Raw genomic sequence first — 24,214 nt, 5'->3', positions numbered from 1 at the left:
CTCCTTCTGTGCCCAAACTTCTGGTTGGCATTGCTGCACTTACTGGTTAACTATGCTTCTTCTACCCAGGGCCAATTATCTGTTTGGGACTGAACAATTTGAGATGCTGATAGACAAGCCTCTGGTGAGATCTCAAGGTTAGCCAGAGTAGTTGGGGTGGAGTTATCTTTGCTGTCTTACTGCCAAACATTCTTGAAGTCTATAGCCAGGAGAAGGGACAGGTTAATATATGAGCATAATGGTACATATGAATCCCTTTGACACTCTGGCAATGGGGAGCGGTCTAGGATGGACTCAATGCAGGCTGATCTGGAGAGGCGCTGCGTACGAGAGGCTGGTATTGGAGTCACGTCCATTGCCATATTTTGATGGGGTCCCAGGCAACTGTGGGGTCATAAACTTGTAATCTTGCTCTGCAGTGTTTTGCTTTCTTCTGCTTTGCTAATTTGCTCCTGTTTAATAAAATCCCTCACCTTCACCCATTAGTGTCACTAATGCATGGTGAGGAGCTCCGAAAGGATCTCTCCAAATTAGGAGAATGGGCATCCAAATGGCAAATGCGGCTCAGTGTAAGCAAGTGCAAAGTGATGCATGTTGGGACAAAAAAATACCAACTTCAAGTATAATCTGATGGGATCTGAGCTGACGGTGACCAACCAAGAAAGAAATCTTGGGGTTGTGATGGACAGCTCAATGAAAATGGCAACCCAATGTGTGGGTCAACCCAGTAGCTAGTGGCTACTAGTCCTAATGGCTATGTGCTATCTCTAGTATCAGAGGCACTAAGCATATATACACCAGTTGCTGGGGAACATGGGTGTGAGGGTGCTATTGCACCTGTGTCCTGCTTGTGGGTTCCTGGTTGACAGCTGGTTGACTACTGTTATGAACAGAGTGCTGGACTAGGTGGACCCTCGGTCTGATCCAGCAGGGCTCTTCTTAGGTTCTTATTGTATTCCAGATCCTAAAAAGAACCATTGCCTCTTAGCAACCCAGAAAAGCTGACACTTTCCCCTAAACTGGCATCCAACCAGTGGTGCTGGAGAGCCACAACCAATCAGGACTCCCCAGTACATGTCCCCTATATGTTGTTAGCCTTCCCCAAATTGGCTTCCTCCATGTCTTCTCCAGCCAGTTTTGGCCACACTAACTGAGTGATGGGAGTTACAGTCCACCACATTGAGAGGGTGCTATTTATTTATTTAAAACATTTCTTAGCCACCTTTCAGGGCAGAAGCCCTCCCAAGCTGGCTTACAACCATACATAATTGGGGAAGGCTGGTATAGCTTGACTATCATTTCACCCTAGGTTTTTATTGCAGTCCTACAAACACGGTTGTCACAAAAAATGGGAAATGGATTTAAAACCTGACTCCCAGAATGAGCAACCCACTTACATTGCTTAATAACATAAGAATAGCAATGCTGGGCCAGACCAAGGGTCCATCTGGTCCAGCATTCTGTTCACACACTCGAACCAGCTGATCATGGGAAACACACAAGCAGGACTTGAGTGCAACAGCACCCTCCTCCTACACACACACACACATCACTGCTATTCAATAAATCACAAAATGACTAACAAAAGCATCCTTTTATTGGCACCAAACCCACGGCATCCTCCACCTCTCTCCACCATGAAAACACACCAAGGAATCCTGGTTCTCTCTAGTTTTGGCAAACAATGGGGCCACACAATCCGGAATGCCTTTTTTTTACTGAAGGGCCTTTTTTTGCTCCTTCTGTGATCAAGTCAGCCAGGGACCACAGAACCACACTTCAGGTCCACAGGGCCCTACTAACTGTTGAGAGTCAACTACGCCTCCTAATTCCCAGACCAACAACCAATGAATGCTCAGAGAAGTTCAAGGCAGCCATGGCACTTTTTCTCTGAAAGCTTAAGGGCAAGTGCTTCTTCATGGGAACGGGCGGTAGGACCACCGGGGGCTAATAGAGGCTTAAGGTCTTCCCCAGAGCAAGAGAATCTTCAGCATTATGCACGGAGTTTGAACACCGGCTGCAATTTCCCTATACTAGGGGTTCCATATGAAAAGGGGGACAGGGCTCCTGTATTTTTAACAGTTGTATAGAAAATGGAATTCCAGCAGGTGTCATTTGTATGCATACAGCATCTCGTGAAATTCCCTCTTCATCACAACAGTTAAAGCTGCAGGAGCCCTGCCCATGCATACAAATGACACCTGCTGGAATTCCTGTTTTTATGCAACTGTTAAAGATACAGGAGCCCTGTCCTCCTTTCCATGTGGTCAGCCTACCTATACATCATTTGAGCAAAGAGAGGTTCCTCCCATAGGATTCTTTCCTGATTAGAAGGACAAAATAAGTCACCGCAGGATGCAGGGTTCCAGCCTGTAAGGATTCTCTAATGAGTACTGAGCAGAACAGGCTGGCTGGAGTCCTTCCCACAAGAAGGGATTCCAATCAGTTGGATCCTCTGGTGGGTGATGGTGCAGGTTTGCAGTGTGTATCCTGCCCCCGCCCAACACAGTCACACACCTGAACAGTTAATAGTATCTTCTGCAATCCCAGTGTCTGAGGCAGTAAACCTATATACACCAGTTGCTGGGAAACACGGGCGGGAGGGTGATGTTGCATCCATGTGGTTTCCTGGTCGACAGCTGGTCAGCCTCTGTGAGAACAGAGTTCCAGACTAGATGGACCCTTGGTCTGATCCTGCATGACTTTTCTTATGTTCTTAAAACAGGTGATCATGAACCTTTGGAGAAGAGTTTCCACAGGTGGTGTTCCAAAGCAAGGACAAGGCAAGATAAGATACCCACTTTCAAGTTCCTAAGAGGCAGATAGATTCTCAGAAAGGCAACAGTCACCAGGTAGAGATGTGATTTATTTGATCTGAAGGACCCTAATGGGACCACCAAGGAGGCTGTCACCATGGTGGAGCTTCCTGTGAGTGATGACGTTGGAACTCTGGCTGAAAGTTTTCCCACAGTCAGGGCATATGTAGGGCTTCTCACCTGTATGGATTCTCCGGTGCTTAGTAAGGGATGAGTTGACGTTGAAGCTCTTTCCACAGTCAGAGCAAATGTAAGGCTTCTCCCCAGTGTGGATTCTCAGGTGTGTCGTCAGATGGGCGCGTTGGCTGTAGCTCCTTCCACAGTCTGGGCACTGATAGGGCTTCTCACCCGTGTGGATTCTCTGGTGTCTGGCAAGGTTGGATATGACCGTGAAGCTTTTCCCACAATCCCCACAGATGTAAGGGGTCTCTCCTGTGTGGGTGCGCTGGTGTGTGATAAGGTAGGAGCTGGTGGTGAAACTCTTCCCGCACTCCGCACATTTGAAACGTTTCTCCCGGCGGTAGGGGCTCTGCTGGTGCCTGGCCAGGCGGGGCCTTTCCGTGAAGCTCTTCCCACAGTCTGTACAATCGTAGGGTTTGTCTACCATGTGGATTCTCTGATGAGCGATGAGCTTGGAGCTGATTGTGAAGCTCTTGCCACACTCGGGGCAGATGTAGGGCTTCTCGCCTGTATGGAGCCTCTGATGCGTGATGAGGTTGGAGCTGCCGCTGAAGCGCTTCCCGCAGTAATGGCATTCATAGGGCTTCTCCCCAGTGTGGATCCTCCGGTGTTTGATCAGATCAGAGCTGACGTTGAAGCTTTTCCCGCACTCCAGGCACTGGTAAGGCCTCTCCCCTGTGTGGAGGCGCCGGTGGGTGATCAGGTGGGACCTTTGGCTGCAACATCGGCCACAGTCAGGACACTGGTAAGGCTTCTCCCCCGTGTGGCTCCTTTGGTGGCGCAGAAGGTTGGACACCACGTTGAAGCTTTTCCCGCATTCGTTGCACATGTACGGTTTCTCCCCGGTGTGGATGCGCCGGTGAGTGATAAGGGCCGAGCTGTGGCCAAAGCCTTTCCCACAATCAGGGCATTTGTAGGGCTTTTCCCCCACGTGGCTCCTCTGGTGGCGGATCAGGTTCGAGAAGATGCCAAAGCCCCTCCCGCAGTCGGTGCACCAGTGGAGCTTCTTACTCCCGTGAAGTCTCTGGCGGGCAATGAGACTGGAGGGCCTGGCCTTGAAGGTTTTCCCTCGCTCCTTGCCAGGCGTGCTGGGTCCCTGGTGGAGGACAGAGTCCTGAGCGCCCCCAAAGATTTCCACGTAGGGTGGAGGGCTAGCCCACCTCTCTCCCAGGTAGCTTTTAACCTGTTTCTCATGGGCTTCCCCTTCCGTAACATCCAAGGACACCCGCCGTCTGCAGATTCCCGAGAAGGGGACGTGGGACTCGGTGGTCTCCAGATTGTCTCCTTCATTCTCAGTCTCTGAAAAGAAAAACCATACAGGAGTGGGTAATTCACACTCATTTAAAACCCGAAGTGACTCTCCTTGTTACAACTTGGAATAGACTCCGAAAGCCTGAAGCTGTAAGAGTTTGCACCAGCACTTGCACAAGTGTAAAGTGGTCTCTCTGGCACATGGCCACTGGTGCTCAATACACTTGCATTAAGCCTCACCTTTTGCGGCTTCTTTTGGTCCTGTTTCTGGCAATAGGATTGAGCTTAATGTTACCACTGAATGTCACCTTTAGTCACGGATTTTGTGCAGAGAGTTGGTTTCGTGCAGGGGCTGGGGAACCTGCGGCCTTCCAGATGATGTTGGACTCCAGTTTCCATCAGCATAGCCAATGATCAGGGAAGGGCCGCACCTTTCCCAACCCTGGTTTAGCATTTCTGAATGGGCTGGGAAAGCTTACTAGATAAATTACCATTTCACCTCTAGCAAAGCGCTGTGAAGGCTTGTTATAAAACAGCAAGCAAACAGCACACAGAAATGCTTAGGGCTGGATCCAGATTCATGCTGGATCAACTGCACTGGTGGAAGTGGACATCCCTGCACCCTCCTTCCCCCGGCACTGCCTCCAGCCCCCCCCCCCCCCAAAATGCTACAGAGTGTCTCAGGGGACCCTGCTGAATGCGGTGAGCTGTGGCAAGGGAGAAGAGGGATCCCCAAAAATTAGGCAGAGGGACCTTCTGCAGACGGAGCCCTTCCTCTTGCGGAAGGCAGATCCTGGATCCAATCCTTAATAAGGAAGAATTAATGATCTGTAAATGTGAATTGGTAAAAGCAGGAACTGTACTAAGGAAAGACACAAAGCAAGTGAATTATGTGTCCTGGATAGCTTTGATAAATAAAAGAAGAGTAATAAATAAGGCCAAACGGTTTAGGGAAGGTTGAGGTTCTATGCAAAACAGAGCCGAGGGAGGGAGGAAGAGGAGGTGACAGATTATTGCGTTTTAGAGAACCTTGTAAAAGCTCACTTGGGAAGCTGTTTGCGTCCCTCCTTCTGAAAGCCTCTATGCATGCTCGTAATGGATTTCCCCTCTGGAGGATGGGATTGTTTGGGCCTGGAGCTGCCTGCTGACTGCTTGCTTGCCACATTGAACTACTTCTCTCCAATATAAATGCTACAGATTTTTAATGAATGGGAGCCCAGTGTTCTAAAGGTGATACATCTACATGGTGGCAATAGACAACCACCTCTGATGAACATTAGCAGAGCCCTGGCGCAGTACCTAGGAAACTCCCAGGCAGGGTGTAAGGCAATAGCCCTCCCTTGTTGCTAGCCTGCTAGCAAATTATATTCAGAGGTACATTGCCTTTGAACCTGGAAGCTCCATTTAGGTAGCATGGCTAACAGGCCACTGACGGACTTATCCTCCATGAATTTATCTAATTTCCTTTTAAAGTCATGTAAGTTAGACTCCTGTCTGAATATTTAAATGGGGAAGAATAGGTCATGCTCCAGGAACCCAGAGCTTGCTACGTCCATTCCTGACCTGGGTGAGATGAGACTGAGCAAGAGGAGCTCACAAAAACTTCCTGGGAATCCCAGCTGTCCTCGTCACCCAGATTGTTGCTGCCTCGTGGGCTCTCTGCTTCCTCGGTGCACTGGAGATAGAGACCCCATGACATTTCTTCCCTTTCCGGTTGGGGCGTCCCAGTAGAATTTGGAGCTCCTGTTTTTGATAGACAGAATCTCTGCTTAGGCAAAATATCAAAATTCGTTTCCAAAAGGGTGGGGCAGAGGGTGTGTGGCTGGCACCCCATTTTTGCTGGCAGGGCTCCCATAACATCTGCACAGTAGGCAGACATTCAGTCGATGAAGCTCTCCTCGTCACGGCAATTCCGAGACAGGAAAAAGGATTCCCCAGCTGAATTTCTGCCTGTCATTCAGACATCAGATGCTCAACAAAAAGTTAAGGATATATTTACACAATGAAACCATAATCTTTAATATACAAAAATATATAATAAAGATTAACAATGATATTGCATTAAAAGTGCAATAACTTATTGCACAGACCAATAGATTTTAGCTACATATTGGTCTGTGCAAATGTTATTGCACTTTTAATGCAATATCATTGTTAATCTTTATTTTATATTTGTGTATATTAAACATTATGGTTTCATTGTATATATATATCCTTAACTTTTTGTTGAGCACTGTATTCTTGTTTGTTAAGGATTTCACCTTTCCTCGCTCTTCAGACATCAGAGCCACAGAATTTCCTGCCAGGGAACAGCAGGGCAACCTTATGGTTTTACCCTCTTCAGCCCCCCAACCCCCGAACTCTCTGCACTTTCGCAAAACCACAACCTTAAGAGTGGGAAGCAGGTGACCTGCTTTTTTCTCTGCTCCTTCACCATGGTGGTCATACTATCATTGTACAATAGCATCCGCAGGGGACCGAGATTCAATTGTCACCATGCTTTTGATGAGCTCGGTTGCTGAAAAGGGTGGAATCCAAGAGCAGTGTGAAATACTGTCCATCCGCTAGTGAGACCTACCACTAATGCAATGGGAACCTAGTGGTTCCCGAAGAAATTGGAAACAAGTGAAAACATACTTTTCTAGAATGGTGGAATCTGTAATTTAGTATTTCTGCTTGTTTCTGAAGTTCCTTTTGGAAGCACTGGGCAGAACCCAATGGGGCGCATAAGCGCCTGCAGATTCTCTTATGCCCCACCAACTGCATTGCGTAAGCGGCCCCCACCGCTTGCGCAGTTCCGATTTAATGCTTCCAGGGCAACCAAAACGAGTGAAAATGCTCATTTCTTCTCCTGTTGACCTACAACTATAAACTTCTCCTGTTGACCTACAAAGCTTTTCACTGTCTAGCTCCTTCCTATCTCTCCTCTCTCATCTCACACTATTGCCCCGCTCGTCCTCTTCGCTCCTCTGATGCCTTGTTTCTCGCCTGCCCAAGGGCCTCTACTTCCCTTGCTCGGCTTCGTCCATTTTCTTCGGCTGCCCCTTCCGCCTGGAACGCTCTTCCAGAACACTTGAGAACTACAAGTTCAACCGCAGCTTTTAAAGCTCAGCTAAAAACTTTTTTTTCCTAAAGCTTTTAAAACTTGATTTTGTTCTGACTTTATACTGTTAGTTTTACCCTACCCAGTGCCTGTTTACCCTACCCTGTGCCTGTTTGCCTTCTCTTCCCCTTCTTATTGTTTTACTATGATTTTATTAGATTGTAAGCCTATGCGGCAGAGTCTTGCTATTTACTGTTTTACTCTGTACAGCACTATGTACATTGATGGTGCCATATAAATAAATTATTATTATTATTATTATTATTATTATTATTATTATTATTATTATTATTATTATTTCTGGAAGGAGGCAGGTCAGTGGAACTCATATAAAGGGTTTTTTCTAGGAAGAAAAAGCAGTGGGTCCTGCTTCCGCAAGGGGATGTTGGTGAGACCCACCACTTGCGGAAGGGAATTGGCAGGGTGAAAAAGGAATCTGCTGGGTTCTGCCCAATTGCTCTTGTTGCACTAGCAGTGGGTCCCGTGAGCACAATGGAACCAGCAGATATGGAGCAGTAGTATTGGAATTCTCCTGTGTGCGACTGCCCCCCTCCCCTACAGTTTTGGTTGCTTACCCCTGATGTATGTGTTCCAATAGACAGAGTAAAGGTTTGGGGGAGACTGAATTTAAAATCCCAGCTCAAGCAAGGATTCTATAGGGACCAAAAGCAATCCAGTTTTCTGATCTACTCTGGAGATAGTGCCTGAGATGAACTCTGCTTCCCTTTGTAAAGTTATTCTCCACATGCTAACAAACAACAGAGCATAGTTTTGATGCAAAAACAATCACACCGACAACAACCTCAGAGGATAAAAGATGCCATGAAAAGGATTATTACCTACTGTGTATTTCTTTATCTCCAAGACCCAGGATGTCCCATCTTTGGTGGCACTTTCCTTCCACTGATTTGTATCTGGCTCTCCCACGAGACAAAGTGCAGAGGCAATAGTCTTGTTCATGCTAATTCAGAGGCCGGAGAAACCCAGAATTAAAAAGTTCAAGGGAGATCCCATTGGAACCTAGCCAGGGACTATGCAGCACCTCAAATAAAAATACAGATAACTGAATCTTTACCTGGAAATGCTGCAGAGTCTTCTTCCTCCCCTACTTCAACATTGTTCTTGGCAGATGCTTGATCAGGATCAGGCAAACACAATGTTTGCTCCCCTTCTTTGTCTTCCTCTTCAGGTGGGTCCAGCTGCTGAAAACAATAGCATTCCCAACTCAGGGCTTGCTGCTTTAACAATAATCCCACCTGGATGACTGCAGGATGTAGATTTAATGGTGCCTCTGCCCCTGTACCCAGGGCTAGGTGTATCCCATGCTAATAAATATCCTAAACTCAAATTCTGTGTCAGTAGATGCTGAATAATGCAATACCTCTAAAGCTGCAATCCTGTCCACACTAACTGGGAATAAATCCCACTGCAGTCAATAGGAATAAGCCTAATCCGCCATCTCTCCCCGCCTCTCTGTCTGCTAATAACTTTGCCTCTTTTTTCAATGCTAAAATCCAAACTATCCGCTCTGATCTGGCCAGCTCTGCTCCTCTTCCAGTTCCTGTTCCTCATCTGTCAGCTCCTCCTGCAAATTTCTCTGCGTTTCCTTCGGTCTCTGCGGATGAACTGTCTACAATACTGCGCTCTTCGAAGCCTTCCACTTGTTCTCATGATCCGATTCCTTCTCGCGTCTTAATTAATCTTATTCCTGCTATCCTCCCTTCCTTGCTACATATTATTAATCTTTCTCTGTCCTCTGGTTCATTTCCTTCTGCTTTTAAACATGCTACAGTCTCCCCCATTCTCAAGAAACCTACTCTTGATAGGCTATCTCTGTCTAACTACCGACCTGTCTCTTTGTTGCCGTTTGTTTCAAAGATCCTGGAGCGTGCGGTCTACTCTCGCTGTCTTGACTTTCTTTCTAGTAACTCTGCTTTGGATCCATTTCAATCTGGATTCCGTCCTCTGCATTCCACCGAAACAGCCCTTACTAAGATCACCAATGATCTCCTTACTGCCAAGTCTAAAGGCCATTATTCCGTTCTTATTCTCCTTGATCTAACTGCAGCCTTTGACACGGTTGATCATGATCTTCTCTTAGATTCCCTTCATGACCTTGGATTTTGTGGCTCTGTCTATAACTGGTTTGCCTCCTATCTAGCGGGTCGCTCTTTCAGCGTGTTGACTAATGGCAGCTCGTCTTCCTCCTTTCCCCTTTCAGTAGGGGTTCCGCAAGGCTCGGTGCTTGGCCCGTTGTTATTTTCCTTATACATGTTGCCCTTGGGCAAGCTTATTCAATCTCATGGCCTCCAATATCATCTGTACGCCAATGATACACAACTATATCTGTCATCTCCGGAACTTTCTCCTGATGTTCACGATTGTATCTCGGCATGTCTTTCAGATATCTCAGCTTGGCTGCTTCATCGTCGCTTGAAACTTAACATGGCAAAGACTGAATTGCTTGTTTTTCCTCCTAAACCTTCTCCTCATCTCTCATTCTCTCTTACTGTCAATGATGTTACGCTTACTCCGGTCAAGGAAGCTCGTAGCCTTGGCTTTATATTCGACTCCTCGCTCTCCTTTATTCCTCATATTGAGGCAGTAGCTAAATCTTGTCAATTTTTCCTGTATAATATTGCCAGGATTCGATCATTTTTGTCTGTCTCTTCTGCCAAGACGCTTGTTCATGCACTGGTTATTTCACGGTTGGACTACTGCAACCTTCTTCTCTCTGGCCTTCCTTCTCACATCAGTCCATTGGTTTCTGTTCACCACTCTGCCGCAAAGATCATCTTCTTGGCTCGCCGCTCCGACCATGTTACTCCGCTTCTGAAATCTCTTCATTGGCTTCCAATTCACTTCAGAATCCAATATAAACTTCTCCTGTTAACCTTCAAAGCTTTTCACGGTCTAGCTCCTTCCTATCTCTCCTCTCTCATCTCACACTATTGCCCCGCTCGTGCTCTTCGCTCCTCTGATGCCATGTTTCTCGCCTGCCCAAGGGCCTCTACTTCCCTTGCTCGGCTTCGTCCATTTTCGTCTGCTGCCCCTTACGCCTGGAACGCTCTTCCAGAACATTTGAGAACTACAAGTTCAACCGCAGCTTTTAAAGCTCAACTAAAAACTTTTCTTTTTCCTAAAGCTTTTAACACTTGATGTTGTGCAGACTTCTACTGTTACTTTCTACTGTTAGTTTTACCCTACCCTGTGCCTGCTTACCCTACCCTGTACCTGTTTGCCTTCTCTTCCCCTCCTTATTGTTTTACTATGATTTTATTAGATTGTAAGCCTATGCGGCAGGGTCTTGCTATTTACTGTTTTACTCTGTACAGCACCATGTACATTGATGGTGCTATATAAATAAATAATAATAATAATAATAATAATAATAATTATTATTATTATTATTATTTAGAGTATTTTTATCCCGCACCTCAGCCAAAAGGCTCTCGGAGCGGCTTACAATGTATCAGTACCCTCAGGCTTACATTCTAAAAAAAGACATGACACACAAGGAAAAGACATGCCTAGGATTGTGTTGTAAATTAGTCAAATTATGAAATTTGGCACCAACAGGAGCTTTCCTCCCAGTACAAATAGGAAGTATGGGGTGTGGACCAATCTGGATCGGGGCCATAGCTACAGGGAAAAATTATGTCTTCCTGTCAGGCTCCCATGTGTACTATTTACTCTGTACCCAAAAAAAGTTTTAAAAAAGAAGCAAAAAATTGCGAATTGCATGAATGGTGTGATATCTACTTTAGCCCTAAGACCAGGCCAGTAGATGGACCTATCTACAATCTAACTTCATATAAACACAGCTTCATATGTCTATATCTTATTTACTGAAAGTAATGAGAAGCAATGCTAGCTGGGGAAAGCTGGGAGTTGTAGGGTTTTTTTCCTCCTGCCTAAACACGCATAGGATTGCGCTCTAAGCAATATTAAGATTTCCTTCCTACCTGAGTTGGCTCTGCTGTAGCCATTCCCTCTCCCGTAACAGGATGCTTCAAGCTGGGGCAAAAGGTGGCAGATATCCGGCGGCCTGTTACACCAAGAAAAGCAAGAGGGAAGAGTCTTTCAGAAAAGATTCAACCTACCACATTGTGCCTCATCCTTTCCAAGCTTTGCGAGGATCCACAGCTCAGTGGTAGAGCACCTGCTTGGCATGCAAGAAGACTCTCTCCAGCTCAAAAGATTAAGTGATGGGGAAGACCTCTGCTTGCAACCCAGCTGCCTGGTTGGAGGATTATGGGAGTTGTAGTCCAACACATTCGGAGACAGACAAATAAGGCAGCTTCTATGTTCCTTTCAGGGAAGATTCATGAGCAGTTTATCAAGGAATTGCAATTCCAGGAATTGACTCCAAGGCAAATGCTAAAAAAGCTCCGAATCAAGAAGCATTTCCACTTATCACCCCACCCCAACCAGACCATCTTTCCCAGACAGAAGGCAAGAGGCTTCTTTTGTCATTCCCTGACTCAAACCAATAGGGGGGAAAAAGCTATGTAGGGTTCATAGAATCATGGAATCATAGAATAGCAGAGTTGGAAGGGGCCTACACGGACATCAAGTTCAACCCCCTGCTCAATGCAGGAATCCGCCCTAAAGCATACCTGACAGATTGTTCCAGTTTTTAAAACTTGAGGCTATTGCAAGCTTTTGAGTTTCACAAAACGCTTTGTCAAGCAGAGAAGTGATGAAGTGTTTGGTGAAACTTGACATAATACATATTTATACATTAACCCAGGTTGGTCCAAAAACAAAGGTGTTTTCCTACCTATTTTGCATTTCCTGTCCTTTGGAATCAACATGGCAGCCACCATCTACTGAACAAAGGAAATCTATTCAGCCAAAAACCAAAGAGATCCTTCAACAAGTCCTTGAACAAGAGATCAGTCTGGGGAAAATACCTGTCCTTATTTTGCCAATTATTTCCCATCCTTTTCGATACCACCTCCTTTCCTATCTCCTCTTGTTCAAGGACTCTTTCACACATTTGAAGAATCCCTTTTCTGTAATAACCTTTATGCGTAGTTATGTGCAACAAACAGATGTATCAATTTTGTCACCTGCACATGGAAACATAATCTCTGCAGGAAATCATTGTGCAATGACATGTCGAAATTAATCTGCAATTTGCATGCAGATTGTCACAGGTGACGACCACACTGGCAGGGTTTGTCACTCCACATATACATGGAGCTGTGTGCGTGATTGTTGAATAAAAATATTTCCAGGCTATATGATAATTCCTAAATGAAAGGGTATTATTGCATATTCAAAAATTGTAAGTAGCCTATGGTGCAGCTAGCTTTGTCTGGAAGCACCTTCAGCCATGAAGTTCACTTGTGCTGGTCCCCGACACTCAGCCTCACCTACCTCGCAGGGATGTTGTGAGAATAAAACAGGGCAACCTTTATGTACCCCACCATAGATTCCATGGAGGAACGGCGAGATGTACCCGTGGGGAATGAATACAGACCTATAAGGGAAAACCTGTTGCTTGGCTTTCAATTAAGACTAAAAATAAAAATAAAAGAAACGCCCCCTCACTATTCTCTGTGGGTCTGGCATCCTCCAACAACGGAGAAGTAGGAAGGCTATTAGTGTAAACACAGTTCCTACCCAATCCCACGATTGCCTAGAACGGCTGCTCAGTACTCAATCGCTGGAAACCTCCGGGGTAAACTGGGTCAACGAGTCTCCACTTCGGTCGGGCAGAGGAGGAGGGACGAAGATCCCAATAGTTTGTTTTCCTCTTCCTGGAGGCACCGATCCCTCTGCGGATGCAGGCGTGGTACCGCGGCCACCCCGGTCGAATATCACAAAGGGGTTTTTCCTGCCAGGAAATCCAAGGCAGGAGCCCCACGGTTTCCGATCGGTCTGCACTTGGCGATGCCTCCTTCCTGCGTGCCCCCCACCCCACCCCCACCGCTCATACAACCGGCCTTTCCCCAGTCTCAGCATACTCCAGCCCCTTCCTGTGCCAGCGGAAAAGCAAACCCCACTACAACAGTCGCTGCGGCGGCGGGGATGGGGGGCAGTGAACAGGGCACGGAGTGTGTGCGCGCCTGGAAGCAAGTAAGCATGTTCCAGGGCACAGTAGCGCCCCCAGCACATCGAGAAGCAGTTAACCAATTATGAGGAAGGAGAGTGCGTGTATACACGCACGTCTGCACGCGTTGAAAGAAGGCAAAGTTGCCAACCGCCGCCGGGAAAGAAGCGCCATGGCCCGCTCCTGTCCCTTTAGCAGAAGTCTGATATACGGAGGTCAGCGAGTGAAGCTCCTCCTGCTTGCGGCACTGCTTACCGTACAAACGCTAAGATTAAGATACGTGTATTTTGTAACGTGGGAATGGCAGCTGTAGTTTTTCAGTCTCTCGAAAGCTGGCTGACGTACGTGGGGGCTTCCCGACCTGAACCTGATGGTTTAAAACCAAAGCAAAGTTGCAATCTTTCCCAAATTACACAGTGCCCGCCTAGGCATAATGCGATTTAAGAATAATCAGGACTCAGGGCCGCATGGTGTGGTCTTTGTTCGAAGTCATTCTTTATCTGAAGGGCTGTCCTGTCCAAGTCCAGTTTAAACGAAAAGAACCATGTGATGGAGGAGCAGGAAGGCCCTTGGAAGTTTCCCATCCGCACTTAATACCTGGAAACCAGCCTGAGCAGCTCACACCTGATCACTGTTTTCTCCACTATGGCGAGATGGATTGCATTTCTATTTGAATTCTAGTAACTGTTTTAAAATTTGCATTGATACCTAAATATTAGCACATGCAAAATTTATGCAAATCTGTGTCTTCTTTTGGAGTGAGGTATTTCCTCTTTTTTGACAAGGCATAACTGGCTAATCTGGTTACTGGACAGCTGCTGAGGCTGCTAGAGCTGGTTCTGTGCCCCCACCCCCCTTAAAAAAAATGCCATGGCATTCCAAGAAGCATAGGAAGTTGCCTTATATTGACTCAGAACATGGATCCACCTAGATCAGTATTGTTGACATTGACTGTCAGCAGAGGCACCCCAGGGTTTCAGGCAGGAACCCTACCTGGAGATAATGGGGGTTGAAACTGGGACTTCCTGCATGCAAAGCAGCTGCTCTGCCACAAAGCTACAGCCCCTCCCCACAGCACCTGCCAGCTGGGTCTAGCTGCCATTTTAATTTCCAGTTATGCCCCCATTGTGGCATCACTCTGGGGTATTGTGGTAAATTAAGATGTTGGCTTCAACTCACTCCTGTTGTTGTTGCATGCCAACGCCAGGTAAGTGCGCTAGAACCTACCAACACTGGCTGCCTATTCGCTACCGGGCCACGTTTAACGTTCTTGTACTTGTGTACAGAGCCCTAAACAACTGGGACCAGGATACCTGAGAGAGCTCTGCCTTCTCCCTTACCAACCTGCCCGGTCACTGAGGTCATCCGAGGGCCTGCTCCTGGTGGTTCCACATAGCCCCATCCTCCGATTGGAGTCCACCAGGGAAAGAGCCTTCAGTGTGGTGGCCCCCTTCTATGGAATTCCCTGCCTCTGGAGGTCAGGCAGGCGCCAACTTTGTATTCCTTTTGGCATCTCCTGAAAATGACGTTGTTCCAGAAAGCTTTCCTTAATGACCAGCCACGGTTCCCTTTTCATTTTGCTTCTTTTAAAATCTATTTTAAAATGTTTTATCCTGTTTTTATTTAATTTTGTCTTGCACACCGCTCCGCAATTTTCAATGGGGAGCGGTATATAAATATTGTAAATGAATAAATAAATAAACAGAAGGGGGCACCAGATGCTATAAAGCCCAGGGCCCCCTCAAATCTGGAGCTCATCCTGTATGCAGCACCAGTCTAGGAGTGGGATATTTGAAGGACTGTCCGTTCCCATAAGAATCTACGCAGCTGTTAAGAACTTTGTTGGAGGCCTGAATCTTAGTGCACCACCCACTTGCACAGGTGAGGTGGTTGACTATCAGGAACAGGAACAGGACCTTTTTGTTGGGGGGTTCCTCATTTATGGATCCTCCACCCTATACCAGTCAATTGGAACTTAGTGTGATAACATTTGGGTGCCAGATAAAAAATATTTTGTTTCCAGGGACATGTAGTGGCTGTCTCTGATGCTGTTTGCTCGAGCACCCACCCACCCTTTCCATCTTTCTTTCTTGTTAACAAAACCTAGTTAAGGTATGGCCTGCCAGGCATGTACATGATAACAGATGCTCGATTTATTATTTTTAGTTAAAAAATATATTATCTCTTTCTACGACAATCTGGTACTTATTGAGTAAATGTATTTAGCGCACGGCAGCAGAAGCAAGCACCATTTTATATCTATAATCATGATCATACCATGATTTAAATGAGTTTAAAAGGTGAAAAGGCACATTTAGGATGTTTTTGTTCTAATATATATTGGGAATATAGAAGCAATTGTAAAGCATGGAATGGTGGGGTTGGGTTGAGAAGAGAAATGTTCTCACGTGGCCATCTAGGGGACAGCTGAAGACCAGGGTTTAAATGATCTATTGGCATCACTGGATACCTGTAAAGTAAAGGGCCGTGGAGATTGTGAGTGCTTCCAAACGAGGCTTTTATTGCACCATCATCCTGCCTCATTCGTAGAATTTTACAGGGAATCCAGATATCGTCTTCCACTTGTATATCTCCTGTAATTTCCAACCACTTCTTCTGACTTTTTTCTTAATGCAGACAATCCGATAAGGAGAGAAAGAACAGAACTGCTGTATTATGTCTTCCAATTCATAACACTAAGAGCCCTTGGCTTGGAAGCACACTGTGACCTGGATTACACAACTTTTTAAACTACAGTGGACCGTGGTGTGTGCTGGATGACTTGAACATACAAGCTGCGACCACAGCTTGTCATATTTATTTATTTATTACATTTATATACTGCCCCATAGCCGAAGCTCACTGGGTGTTGTCCTAACCTGACAAGGATATGTTGTTGGTGTACTTAACAAACCACCCAGAACACGTGGGATGTTTTAGGGTTGTGGGTGGTTTGTTAACCATGCCAACAGAAACCCTGTTTTAAAGTACTAACAACCATCTTAAATAATCTTGCTTTATTACTTTTTAATAACCTTCTATATATCTGTTTACTTTCCTGTCATCTCTGATCTGTTTTATCTCACACCTAATGACCACCTAATTCCCAGCATGCCTTGGGTGGAACTCCCAAGAGTCTTCTCTTGCCACCAAACTATGACTCATGGTCATGACCAGTACAAATTGCTATTATTCCTTCAAGACATTCCATAAATATAATTTCTTCAGCAGGAGATATTGAAAATATAGTAAATTATGCCAATAAAGTATTCTGCCTGCTTCCCCCCCCCCGCCCCCGGCCCCATAATAATAGCTTCAGAGCACATGCATAAAACAGTTCCCCGCGTCCACTGAGATCCCTTTCCCTACTATATGTTATTCAGATATCTGGGCAATGCTGGGTATATTTTGAAAACATATTCTTAGGTTTCCATCTTCTTTAGCTGGCCGAAAGGGTGTTGTGTGTCCTGACTGTTTTTGAAGTTTAGACAGCTGCTCCAGCCAAGGAATGATGGGAGGTGTAGGCATTTCAGGTAAAACAAAAAATGTGGTTTATCATGAAGCTCTAATTTAAAATACAGTTCTTATTAACACAGTTTTCCATTTATTCTAACAAAACAATTTACTAACTCAACCAAACTAAAAAAACACAGCCAACCAACCTAAGATGAATAAGTTGCAGAGAAATTTATTATTTATCAAATAAATGTTATAAACGTTATTCACAGACCCAAGCAATGCTGGGCATATCAGCTAGTTTTAAATAAATGGGTGTAGTTTAGTGGTGGCAACAGAAGCGAAGGGAGGAATTGCCCAGTGGTGAACCTCCATTTTTGGTGTTAGTGGTGGAGTTGCCCTAGAGTATGGGGTCCCACTGAGGCTGGTTCTCCACCAGTAACAAAAATGCCCACTAATGAGACTGAATGCTATGAAATTGTTTTATGTCTCTTTAGTTTAGTTAGTAGCTAAAGTGCTAGACTTAAAAGGGAGAGAGTTCTAACTCTACCATTCATTTTGGGAGTAGCGATCAGCAAATCAGTCTCAAATTACAGATTAGGAATATTAGTTATATGCCTCTTGGATTTATATTCATAGTAAAAATAAATAAAATGAAGTATTTTTAAGTACTACAAAGTGCTATAGAAGTCAATAATGCTTGGCTTCAGTAATTTCTGACAATGCCGTTCTATGGCATCCAATACCAGATTCCCTGCTTGTAGTACAATTAACCAAATAGACAAAACAGTGGAATAAAAAAATATGTATCTGTTGACCAAGAAATCCAAGGTCCTCACTCGTGCATTTGACAAGATCTCTATGGAACAGGTCATTTTAAAACAGTGTTTATTTTCCAGTTTAAAATGTAATGTCAAGAGTAGCCATTGAGATTGTCTGTTTAACATCCTTTGTAAGGTAAATTATTTTCTTTTACATCTTTTGAAAAATCTCTACATATGATTTCATCTCAATCCTTACCTTCCTCAATAATAATGGGAATAATCATATCGTCAGCCAGATTACTAAAATGTGTGATGACATTGTCCAAGTGTTCTGACATTTTTTTTTCTTCAGCCATGCACAGGGTTGGCTCCTAAAAATGATAATCTTGTGCCTATAAATTCAGTCTTTTCCCACTCTTATAAGTGTTTATATAGAGGCACTCCCTTAACATTTAATGGTCACTATTAATACTGAACAGATAAAATCCTCCTAGGCCAGCAAGCAATAATACTGACAGGCAAGAATAATGACTTGGTTATGCTGAACAGGTAATATACTTTGTTTCACCAGTCACACAAAAGGAACTTGAGATTTAAAGCACATTTATACATCACCTGATATCTCACATCTGAATGTATAAGCTGCTTCTATTGGAAAATATTTGAAGTGATGTGAAGCAATGCAATGGGGGGAAAACACCCTCTGCTTACATTGTTGCATCTGCTTACATTATTGGATTCTCACATGACATTTGCCCCACTTGATGTCATGAAGTTTTGCTTTGAGGGGCAGGGAGGTAAAAATCAAGGGATACAACCAATATCAAAATATCTGTTGTAAAAGTAATGTCCCCATTGGTCATTGCACACACGCCACTTATTGCAAGAAGCCATGGTCACTGCAGGCTGTGCCTATGCTTAAGTTACTGAAACGCAACCATCTATGTATTATATTGATCCAATTAGAGGGTACAGTACTTTAATATACACTAATATATACACTGCATATATTAGGAGGGGGAGCAGCACGGAGGTGTGTTCCCTTGTTATCTCTGATCTCCTCACCTCTTCCTGAAGTCTTCAATAGCCTCCAGGCCAGGGGAGGAAGCTCAGGCCTCCACAGGCCAGATGGAGAATCTCCATGAGCTGGATTAGGTGTGCATGCCGACGGTCCTCCATCCATGATCTACGAGAACATTTTGTATATGGTGGTGCGCTTTTCAGTGAAATTGTAATGACTATAGTAGTAGTGGTGGTGATGATGCTAATAACAATTTTACTTATTAAAACATTTATCTCCGCTTTTCACCTCCTTACAGGGATCCCCGAACAGTTCACAATTCAGTTATTTATTTATTTATTTTAAACATTGTTTAAAATAAATGGTTTAAAGTGTCTTCTGAACCAGGCCATAGAAATGACTTTGTGAAGAGGGATATAGAGTCTGCATAAACTTAAGAAGTATACCCTGAAGAATCAATATAAAGGTTTTAATGGGAGCTTGAATTACTTTTCTATACCAATTGATCATAGATCTTTTAGCTTTTAAGTTTTAAAGACAATTTGTTTTTCCTAAAACTGAAAATGAATGAATATCAAAGTGCTTTATTGTCAGATTTTTTTTTTACAATAACCATTCTATGCTTATACACTTGAATTTTCCCCATTCCTCCTTTTCTGTGCATTGTTGCCCTTTTTGCTACAACTCATCAAGTGTTGGACATACATGTATGAACTCACCTTTAAAATTCTAAAATAAGCCCACTGCTTTAGTTGGAAAATACTGGTGAAGTGTTGTTACCTGCAAGCTACTGGTTAGAGAGGAATGTTCTATATCCTTTGGAAGTGGGATTATATTAACAGTAATTAGTCTCATATATGATTGTTTTCAGTAAATCAGGATTTTTGCCCAGTGTGGACTCTCTGGTGTGAAATAAGGTGTGATTTCTGATTGAAACTTTTCCCACAGTTGGAACACTTATAAGGTTTCTCCCCTGTATGAAGCCGTTGATGTATAACAAGCCCGGAGTTGAAGCTAAAGCTCTTCCCGCAGTCCTTGCATGTATATGGCTTCTGTCCTGTGTGAATGCCTTGGTGCGAAACGAGGTGTGACCGCTGATTGAAGCTCTTCCCGCAATCAGAACATTTATAGGGTTTTTCCCCTGTATGGATTCTTTGGTGTATAACAAGACCAGAGTTATAACTGAAACTCTTCCCACAGTTGGGGCATTTAAAGGATTTCTCTCCCACGTGGGTCCTCTGATGTGAGAGCAGGTGTGATTTTTGACTGAAGTTTTTCTCACAGTCGGAGCATTTGTACGGCTTCTCCCCAGTGTGAATCCGCTGGTGGATTATGAGCCCAGAGTTGTAGCTGAAGCTTTTCCCACAGTCAAAGCATTTAAAGGGCTTCTCTCCTGTGTGGGTTCCACGATGAGATGTCAGGTGTGATCGCTGGTTGAAGCTCTTCTCACAATCGGGGCATTTATAGGGCTTCTCTCCTGTGTGTATTCTCTGATGTACCATAAGACCCGAGTGGTTGCGGAAGGTTTTCTCACAGATAATGCAAAGATACGGTTTCTCTCCCAAGTGGACAATCTGAGGCTTGCTGAGGCCCATGCTTGGACGGAAGCTATCCTCCCGTTTGCTTTGCATGATCTTTCTCTCTCCAATGTGGATCAGCTGCTGGATAACAATTTGGTCAAGGTTTTTTAATCTCTCCTCATGTTGAGCAGCTCTGACTTGTATTTTCTCAGAGGTGCTTTTTTCTCGCTTCTCTGGTGCCTCCAGACTCTCATTCTCTCTTTCCCGTTTGCGGCTTTGGGAGACCTTCTCCTTGGAGCTTTCTGTTAACACCACATTCATTTCCATATGCTCTGGCTCTGCTTTTACACAGATCTGTTCCTCAGTCGCCATCCCATTACCTGTTGAAGTGGGCAGGGGGAAGTAGAATTTACAACCAAGAACATTCTGTATGTTTCAGTCCCCCTCCCCCAGCTACTACTAATCTATAATAATAAGAGGATGTGTGTTTGTCTGTCTATCCATCAGTGCCATAGCGTCAAGACTATGAAACCTAAACACCTGAAACTTGGCATGCATGCTAATAGGACCTTACAAGTGTGCATCTCAGGATTATTTTGTTTTTTAAATGCATTAATTTAAATTAATTTTAATGTGAGCATATGGTTGAAACCAGCAGTAACATCTTCAGCCTCTATGAGCAGGCAGACTTCTCTACCCAGTACAATGCTTTGCAGTCCATACAGTTTGAAGCCAGGGGAGATTAGTATTAGTAGTAGAATTATACACCTGCCCCCTCTCCCCTGCTGTGGAGCTGTCCTCCAGAGTAATAGTGGAGAGACCCTCTTTCAGGGGACTACAGGGCTATACCATGGCAGGCGCCATACTTGAACCCATCCCAGATGTTCATCAAAAATTAATTACTCTGATGCATAATATCAATTATTAAAAATGCCAAATGACACAAACATAACTTAGGAAACTAAAATCTGTGGCAATGGTAACACAGAGTAACCAATAACGAGGCTTCCAGAATTCACTACCATACAATTTCATTTGGGTTGAAAGAAAATTCACCTCTAACAGGGTAATGAGCTGGAAAAGGGCAACCCAGTTGACTAAAGGCTGGAGCAGCTCTCCTATGAAGAAAGGTGACAGCATTTGGAGTTTGTTTTTTTCAGTTTAGAAAAAAAAGGTAAGCAAGCTGGGGGTGGGGACATGATATGGGTGGCTAAAATTATGCATGATGTGGAAAAAATGGAAAGGGAGTAGTTTTTCTTCCTTTGACAGTGTAGAAACCAGGGTTACTCCTTGAAGCTGATTGGTAGGATGTTCAGGACAGATAAAAGGAAGTCCTTCTTCACACAGCGCATAGTTAAGCTATGGAATTTACCACCACAAAATGTAGTGATGGCCACCAATTTCAATGGCTTTAAAAGGGGGTTGGATAACTTCCTGGAGGCTATCGATGGCTACTAGTCCTGATGGCTATACACTACTTCCAGGATCAGGCAGTATGCCTATGTAGTCCAGTTGCTGGGGAACATGGGTGGGAGAGGGTACTGTTGCACTCATGTCCTGCTTATGGACTTCCCAAGGGACATCTAGCCACTGTATGAGCAGAATGCGGGACTACAAAGGCCTTTGGTCAGACCTCCAGCTTAGCTCTTCTGTTCTTATCCCAAAATATCCCCCGAGCAACAACAACAACAACAACAGTATGCTAGTCCTTATGAGCCGTGTCAGTAAAAACACACAGCTCTATTCATGTTGGAAACATTAATTTCAACACAGCGCAGGTTCCACATAAGCAGAGCACAACCAGAGTATTGTCCTGGTCAAAATCTGACACAAGTCCACCCTGAGCGGTGGGAGGCTGCGGCGATTAGTTAAAACGTTTTCTGGCTGGGCTGCAAGAATCTGCTTTCCTGCCTTCCGCCTGTAGAGCCCTTCGGTTACCTGGACAGCTTCCCGCTTCTTTGGATGTGCGTGCAGTCTGGGGTAGTTTTCACTCCGGTCGGGGCAGCAAAACAGCTGGCCTGGCGCCTCTCTGCCCACCGTTAAGACGCTATGCAACAGCCGTATCCACGATGGCGGCGGCAGCAGTTCTATGTACTACAGGAAGCTCATCCTGCTAACCTAATTGAGTCAAGTGAGGAAGAGCACCGACTTCTCTGGAAGCAACGAGCAGAGCCCTCTGCTGGCACAACGAGGAGAGCTTCCCGTTTAGGCGCGGCTTACAAGGGGGCTCTTTAAACTTTAAAGGGATTCCCCAGCTTTTTCTTTTTAAATTGAACGGGTCCTACTCTCCATAGCCTCTAAACTACAACAGGATGGGGACGATCACATACATGATATTATGTAGGCTTGGTCTACACACATTCAGCAGAATTTGTGATTTCAGGTGCGGGAATCAGTTTCTGCCCTGCAGATAGAAAGCTAGGATGTGAGGGGATACAGCTTTTGCCAGTCCCTTGCTTGCAGTGCTACTTTTATTTTAATGAAAACGTGAGGGACCATTCAAAAACATAATTCCCCCATCTGCACACTGAAATTGTGTGGTCTCTTCAACTACCTCTGTATTGTATCATATTGTGCTGCTTTTAAAACTTGATGTTGAGCGGACTTTATACTGTTAGTTTTACCCTACCCTGTGCCTGCTTACCCTACTCTGTGCCTGTTGGCATTCTCTTCCCCTCCTTATTGTTTTACTATGATTTTATTAGAATGTAAGCCTATGCGGCAGGGTCTTGCTATTTACTGTTTTACTCTGTACAGCACCATGTACATTGATGGTGCTATATAAATAATAATAATAATAATAATAATAATAATAATAATAATAATAAGGTGTGTAATAATAATAATAATAATAATAATAATAATAATAATAATAATAATAATAATAATTTAGACACAGCTTGAGACTTGGTCTATGCAATTAATAGCATGTGGTGGTGAAATCCTAAGGGTGTAATGTGGGATTTGTCTGTTCAGACTGCATGTGGAAGATGTCATTTTTGAATGCTCCCCCTTTTTAAAAACCAAAACACCCACCTTGACTGCAAGCAAAAAACCCTAGCATATCAGGAAAAAGGATTCACTTGCTTGTGGTGCTAGTTTTCCATTTCCAGGGACATTTTTTATGAGAGCACTGAAAAATCCACCCCGCTCACAAAGTTACAAGAGATGCAATCCATTCTACCATTTCATTCTGCTGCACGCGTATGCCACAGCTGTCCTGAATCTCACAGAACTGTGCTACACTGTTGCAGCGTGACTATGATGCTGTTTGATTATTTGAATTCATGGTTCGAAGGCACATAATACAGCAGCCTTGCTGAAACTAAGCAGGTTTGGGTCCAGTCACTGCCTGGATGGAAGGCCACTGAAAAACCCAATGGATGCCAGTTTAAGTTAGAATCATAGAATAGTAGAGTTGGAAGGGTGTTGTAATCCCAGAAAAAGCCCATTGTAATCCCCCCCCCAAAAAAAACACTGCAAGAAGAAAGCCCAGGAAGGCAGCAGGTGTGTGTGTTTTTGTTTTTTTTTTGCTTTGATTTAGAGAAGCTCCAAATGCAGCCCTCCTAGGGTTGAAATCCAGCCCTCCTGGCTTTTCCAGATAGCCATGCATCTTTCCCCACATCACCAGGTGGTGCCTGCTTCCCCACCCCAATTGTTTGGTGGTTTTCCAGCTTTTGCATGGTTGTCCCCCCATTTGAAAAGGTTGGACTGGCTCTCCCAAGGCAGTAAATTTTAAACTAAAATAATGCTTATACGAGATGTAAACATTGTTGAACCAATCGGTAACAGTGACCACAGTGCTATCAGATTCCTGGGAAATTGCCCAGGAAATCCAACACATTCACACTCGACTTCAAAAGAGGAAACTTCTCTAAAATGAGGGAACTAGTGAAAAGAAAGTTGAAAGGGGGAATCAAGAGAGTTAAATCCTTGGGAAATGCATGGAGCTTACACAAAAGCACAATAATAGAAGCTCAACTAAAATGTATTCCACAGGTTAGGAAAGGTAGCACCAGGTCCAAGAGGTCACCAGCATGAT

At 44.5% G+C, this 24,214-nt stretch overlaps 1 protein-coding gene across 1 annotated transcript; it reads right to left on the bottom strand.

Moving 5' to 3' along the window:
• Positions 1-2,268: 2,268 nt before the first annotated feature.
• On the bottom strand, positions 2,269-22,234 carry LOC134395477 (zinc finger protein 420-like). The gene is made up of 8 exons (XM_063121639.1): positions 22,111-22,234; positions 19,541-20,552; positions 15,875-15,881; positions 12,134-12,179; positions 11,316-11,398; positions 8,426-8,552; positions 5,811-5,990; positions 2,269-4,295 (listed from the first exon to the last, which is right to left on the bottom strand). The coding sequence occupies exons 2-8, from the start codon at positions 20,542-20,544 to the stop codon at positions 2,866-2,868; spliced, it is 2,877 nt and encodes a 958-aa protein (XP_062977709.1). The 5' UTR covers positions 20,545-20,552; positions 22,111-22,234; the 3' UTR covers positions 2,269-2,865.
• Positions 22,235-24,214: the final 1,980 nt, after the last annotated feature.

Source organism: Elgaria multicarinata, chromosome 3, assembly GCF_023053635.1.
Source record: "Elgaria multicarinata webbii isolate HBS135686 ecotype San Diego chromosome 3, rElgMul1.1.pri, whole genome shotgun sequence".
Lineage (NCBI taxonomy): Eukaryota > Metazoa > Chordata > Lepidosauria > Squamata > Anguidae > Elgaria > Elgaria multicarinata.
This window is presented reverse-complemented; position numbering and strand designations above follow the sequence as displayed.

Coding starts and splice junctions, on each gene's coding strand:
- LOC134395477 (XM_063121639.1), bottom strand. CDS start 20,544: ATGGCGACTGAGGAACAGATCTGTGTAAAAGCAGAGCCAGAGCATATG. Junction 11,399..12,133: donor GGACAGGAAATGCAAAATAG/GTAGGAAAACAC, acceptor TTGGTGTAACAG/GCCGCCGGATATCTGCCACC. Junction 5,991..8,425: donor AGACTCTGCAGCATTTCCAG/GTAAAGATTCAG, acceptor TATCAAAAACAG/GAGCTCCAAATTCTACTGGG.